Source organism: Brassica rapa, chromosome A03, assembly GCF_000309985.2.
Source record: "Brassica rapa cultivar Chiifu-401-42 chromosome A03, CAAS_Brap_v3.01, whole genome shotgun sequence".
Lineage (NCBI taxonomy): Eukaryota > Viridiplantae > Streptophyta > Magnoliopsida > Brassicales > Brassicaceae > Brassica > Brassica rapa.
In genome coordinates this window covers 1,975,434-1,981,406 of record NC_024797.2, presented here as the reverse complement: position 1 = coordinate 1,981,406, position 5,973 = coordinate 1,975,434, and the positions used below count along the sequence as shown (strand labels likewise).

At 37.6% G+C, this 5,973-nt stretch overlaps 1 protein-coding gene across 1 annotated transcript; it reads right to left on the bottom strand.

Annotated features, from left to right (window-relative positions):
* Window positions 1-1,383: 1,383 nt before the first annotated feature.
* Window positions 1,384-3,249, bottom strand: LOC103855904 (probable sugar phosphate/phosphate translocator At5g25400). The gene has a single exon (XM_009132950.3). The coding sequence runs from the start codon at window positions 2,676-2,678 to the stop codon at window positions 1,626-1,628; it is 1,053 nt and encodes a 350-aa protein (XP_009131198.1). The 5' UTR covers window positions 2,679-3,249; the 3' UTR covers window positions 1,384-1,625.
* Between the last annotated feature and the right edge of the window lie 2,724 nt (window positions 3,250-5,973).

Sequence of the window (5,973 nt, the reverse complement as noted above, 5' to 3'; positions counted from 1 at the left end):
AAGGACTTTACAAGAGGTTCCTCCGTGGGCCCGGAAAATGTCTCGTCTGAAAGCATTCTCCCTCAAAGGATGCCGAAAGTTGGTATCAGTCCCACCGATTTTGGAGTACATCGATTTCATTGATGCAAGTGACTGCAAGTCCCTGGAGATACTACAATGGTCCTTTCCCAATCAATTCGTTTGGCTCAAATTTGCCAACTGCTTCAAACTGAATCAAGAGGCGAGAGACCTCATCATCCAGAGTAATAGTAGATCTGCAGTCTTACCAGGTGGACAAGTGCCTGAATACTTCACTCACCGAGCTACTGGTGGAGGTCCATTGACTATCAAATTGAATCAAAATCCTCTTCCAATATCCATGAAATTTAAAGTTTGCATCTTGCTACCATGACACTTGTTATAATGAGGAATCAACGGAAGTGATTGTTAAGTTTAAAATAGAAGTGAAAGTCTGTTTCCGGCTTTAGCAGGGCATCTGTACACATTCTCGTTCCAATCAGAGGTTACTTCCAGGGAGATTCTCTTTGAGTTCAAGCTGGAAAGCGATGACTTTTGGAAGATAGGAGAATGGGGGCTAGTCCAATGGTGAAGGTCCCTTGATGTTAATGAACACTAAGAGAGCTTGAGAGGTGGTGGCCATGGTGAAACATTTAAAGTTAATGGTTCTCTATTTTTTGTTATCTAGTGTATTCCTCTGTTTTTTATTTCTGAAAAGTTGATGGGTGCTATGAAATGAAATGCCCAGTCCTTTCCTCAAAGAAATATATGTATCTGAAACTCAAGTTAGGCGAGAGGAGCTCAATGTGCTAGCATGTATTGGCGGATAGAGCAATTGAAGAACCGGATGAGAGAAGATCAGCCGCGATTAAAAGAATGGTAAACACTATGTGACTCTAGCCAATTCGCAGAGCCTTTGGTACACTAATAAGTGACACTTAGTCCTGAAGAAGCTGAAGAAGATTTTGTATTTGTTAGTTTGTACTGAGTTTGTTGCTTTTTAATGTCATGTTGCAGTTTGTTAGATTGATGTGCACATTTTTGTTAACTCATGTCTGAGGCTTTTTTTTTTCGTTGAACGTACTCTAATGTCTAACGATCAGAGACAAAATAAAAAAGGTCATTACTCAATACTTCAATAGACAAAACCGTGAGAATAGTCAAAGCTTCTTTCTCTTATCTCCTTTCCATCGTCACTGCTTAATTCGGATTCATTATCATTCTCACCATAGAAATGCTCTTCCACATCTTCACTTTCATCAATCTCTTGTTCCTGAACTACCTTTACTAGATTGCTTTGATTCCCTAATCTACATTCTCACTCAAGCTACTACTTTGATCGATCAAGACAAAAATAATACCGATTATTAATCAAAACATGGCAAAGATTTGGTAACACACCATAGTAACACCATTAGATTCACAAAATCTACCATCCATAACAAAAGTTTGGTAACACAATTGTAATCATAAATAACTTGAAGAAAACAAAACCAAAAGAGATAAAAGAAAAACTTTTAAACAAAGAGGAAAGCAACAAAAGATTCTAGCATCACTACCTATGAGCATATCACTTCCATGCTTTTATTATGTGTCTTGTCTTCCTTCTGAGTCAAAAAAAATAAAAACTAGTTCGCAGACTCATTCTTCTTACCATCACCATCACCACCTTTCCTCACTTCCAACAACCTCCCACCCTCTTCATCCCCTTGCTGAACCTTCTTCTGAGCCTCTTTCGCCTTCAACCCCTTTAACTTCGCGTGATTATAATACGCAACCCCCAAAAACGCAACCCCATACCCAAAAAGGTTAACAGGAGTCACAGTATCCTTAATCACAGACCAAGAGAAAGCAATCAACAGCCAATCTTTAACCACACCAGCAACATTCATAGTCAATGCCGAAGTCTTCCCCACGAGAAGAAACACAGCAAGGTTCAAAGCGAACGCACACAACGAGTTCGTCCCGAAGATGACGTAATCGAAGCGGAAGCTAGACGTGTCTCTAAGAACAGGAAACTCCACGTAGATCCAGGGGATAAACAAGAACGCTAAACAACAAGGAGCGACGTAGTACAAAGACGTGATGGGGTTAAGGTTGATTCCTTTGGACGTGAGCAAGATCTGAATCAGAACCAAACGAGTCGCCTCGAAAGCAACCGCTCCGAGCTGGAGAAACACACCAAACACGTCGAACCTCGCTTCACCGTAAGCAGCGATCGCGACACCGAAGGAGATGGATAACATGTTCGTCATGGTATCAGACTTGAACGATTCTTTCTTGAGTAAGACGCCAATGGAGTAAACCGCGACAGGCATCAGAGCTTTGAGCATCTGTATGAAGGAGACGGAGAGGTAGATGTAAGCGGAGTTGGATAACCATAAGGAGAGAGAGTACAACGCTCCTATAGGGACGACTGATCTGAGGTAAGTCTCGCGAGACATGGACACCGGCTCGACGAGTTTAAACACTTTGATGAGGAGGATTGCTAAGGTGGAGCAGAAGGACATGTGGATCATGGTGAGGGTGATGGGGTAAGGCCAGTTGTAGAGCTTCTTGTCGAGGATGTATTTGTTGTAGACGATTACTGTGAAGCTTAGGAAGATCCATATCGCTACGTAGCTGTAAGAGAGGATGATTTTTTTTATCACGCTGTCGCTGAGGGTTCCGCCTTTCCCCATTGTGTGATGATGAGGTTGGGTCTGAGTCGGAGGACGACGGTGGTGGTGGGGGTGGGGGTTCAGCAAGATGAACAGAGGGAGAGCGAGAAGAGGGGTTTTATAGTGTGTTTGGGTTTTTTTTGAGAGAAGTGGTTCAGTTGTGCTCTTCCATGTTGTCTTTTTTTTTTGTCATCTGTTGGATTAATATTAAAACGGGTAAAATGCAGTCGAATACACATAAGCCGGCAAGGAACACTTTCCTTCCAGAGCCAGAAGCCGGCAAAGATCGAAATCTTTCCAGAGCCATAAAGATAACTAATAGACACCTATAAATAAAGGATGACAACAAATTCTAAGATCAGCCAAAAGCCAAGATGTAAGAAAGAAAATAGCCTCGAGCAGTCCAAAGAGCAGAGCACATCGATCTCCCAAAAAGATAGGAACAGGTCGGAGAAACTTCGGAGAAACATGTAGAAGACCTAAAATAAACTTCTATCCAAAGAGCTAAAGCATAAATGTGGAGGATCCTCAAAGTTCACGCAGAAACCAGCCGGAACTTACATCAGTCCATCCATAATGTAGCACTTCCATGTTGTCTCATTTATCGTTTTATGTATTAAAATTTAAAAGAATTAGACGATAATAATGTGAAGATAGTGACGAATAATTAGAAGATAATCAGTAGTAATCACTAAATTAATTGAGAACGTTTTCCAAAAGAACAAAATATTTTGTTTATGAAAATAGTATGATATTTAAGTATAAATCTAGTATTTCTTATAAATTAATAGTCATAATAGTATGTATATTTTTGTTCTTTATAGTTTAGAACCCAACAGAATTTTTTCAGTTTAGGGAAGATACTATTTGTAATTAGATTTTTTCCAATAAACTAGTAATAAAGTTTATGTTAGTTTAGTGTTGTTTAGTTTAGCTTACATGATTGGAAACAAAATCCTAATCTAAATGAAAATTTATTTGATTTAGTTTTTTGGTTAAATCCGTAATTCATTTTAAAAGTAATTTGTTTACAAACAAAATAAGTATCTTATAGAAAAAAATGAAGAGAATTACCCTAAAATTGGCTCAGTGAATAAGATTTTTAAACATGTCATGAACAACATCATGGTCTCCAAATTTTTTTACAAGTGTTGCCCTTTAGTCAATAAATGGGTCCACAAATCGCAGTCAAAGCCAGATAGTTTGGGTTCATAAAACTCCCGGAGTAAATTGGTGTTTGGGCAACGCGCGTCCAGCTTTCAGGTGTGATCATGCGTCTCACCAAATTCACGTGGCCTCCAATGCGCGTTTCGTGTGATTGATTTGTGATTCAATGCATTTGTTGCTTGTAAGTGCTTTACCCGCTAGGGAAAATAAAGGAACAACGATTTTTTTTTTTTTTAACTAGCTCTAGCATCCAGAATCCAGGGATATAAAAAAATGGGAAAGAAAATTGAGACACTCTACTTGTAATTGATTAATAATGTACTTGTCTTCTTCTGTAGGTTGGTACTCAGCTTTCAAAGACTGTTATTCATCTATCTTTGAAGACTTTGATTTTTGATGTTTGAGACATTTTTATAGATAAGAATGTAATCAGTTGGGATGTATGTCAAAAATAATAGCTTTGTTGAAATGTGCAGCTTTCTTGTTGTGTTTGTTATTATTATGTTACTAATTGGCTTAATATTATACACTAGGATTTAGGAAGTGTGTTGAAGAAACTGTATGGAGTTGAATAACGCCACTTACTCCAAGTGATGTTAATTTATTACCAACCACACCGTCCTGGCATAAACCAATTGCATTTGAAGGTTATGCTTTCGTTGGTGCGGTCATACAACATCAACTTCTTCTCCTCAAGATTCATTGGAGGTAGAAATAAAAGTTTCATAGGAGGTTTTACTTCTATATGGTATAATTACCCACCCACATCTAATGAGCATCGAAAACAAAAGTCACAGACCTAACTGCATGTGAAATCACTGTTCCATAAAATAACACCGAGTGTATTGTGATCTATTTTCCTATGTTCATTATCGAATTTATGTTCTTTTGGTTTATCGAATTTATGCATCTTTGTCTTAATAAGTATCTTCGTTCAACTTATTAACAAGTCAAAATTTTCTGACGGATGAGGTAAAACCGTCACAATGTTTTTACCTTCTAGGAAAAATCATATATAGTGTCATTCTAATAGTTGATCATCACCGATGTCAATGGAGTCATCACAAATGTTTATAAAGGTTTTAGTTTTTGAATCTTTCTTTTATACATTAGATTAAGACTCTTCTCAATGGAGTCATCACAACGAGGTTGTGGATGTTTTAGTTTAGAGATTGTGACATATCATTATCCAAACACACACAAAATAGTGGTGGCTTTCTCCATTTTCACATGAAGAGTTTGTCGATTTCAGGTTTTTTTTTGCTAGATTAATTATTTTGTATGGATAAAAATGGTTTAATAACAGTGATATTATTTTATAGTTCATATATCCCTTTCGTTTGGACCACTTCCGCGAACTAAGAAAATGGGAGATGTCCAAATGTTTACCTAACCCATTGTATGATTTGTTGACTACTAACTCCCCATCAAACTGTCCTATCTTTTAGTTATGGTTTCTCTATATCTAAATAGATAACAAAAGATAATGTTGAAGTTATTTGTATCTAAAAAATAAAAGGACGTTGAGTGCCTTTTGGCAAGAGAGAATATTACTAACTAATTTGGCCATCGGCATTACATGGCACGTGACAAGATTTGAAACTTTTAATTAACTTCATCTTGCTGTCGACAGCGCCAGCCGTCAGCCATCAGCAATATCTTCATCAACTTCAACTTCAGCATCATCATCGGTGCTTAATCCAAGCTTCAACATCCTGTGGATTCTGCTCCAGAAGTGTTAGGTTCATTGAAGCTGAAATCTGAAGTGAAGGGAGCAGTCTCAAAGGAAAGAAGAACAAGACCCTTGACAGAGTTATCATTCTTAACCGCTTCAGTTCATCTCCATGCATAATTTAATCATGAAATTAAATTTTAGTTTGGAACAATAATATTTAAATCAGGAAGGAAAAATGTTTATAAGAATTTTGATAAATTTCTCCAAAACATCTTCGTCGAATTTGAGATAAACTGTGTTCTCATCTCTTGGCTGCTAACTCTAACATACTAACCTCTCTTTTTAGTCAAAAGAAAACATAATCTTAGTCGAGTTATCTGAAACTAAAGTTAGAAATGTAGCAACGAGACTATGGATAGAGTTGACCGAGTCAAACCTGGGGTTGATGCCTTGCACATTTATTGAAATCGTTTC

What these genes read in the sequence shown, in the direction of transcription:
- LOC103855904 (XM_009132950.3), bottom strand. Translation starts at nt 2,678, where the DNA reads ATGGGGAAAGGCGGAACCCTCAGCGACAGCGTGATAAAAAAAATCATC.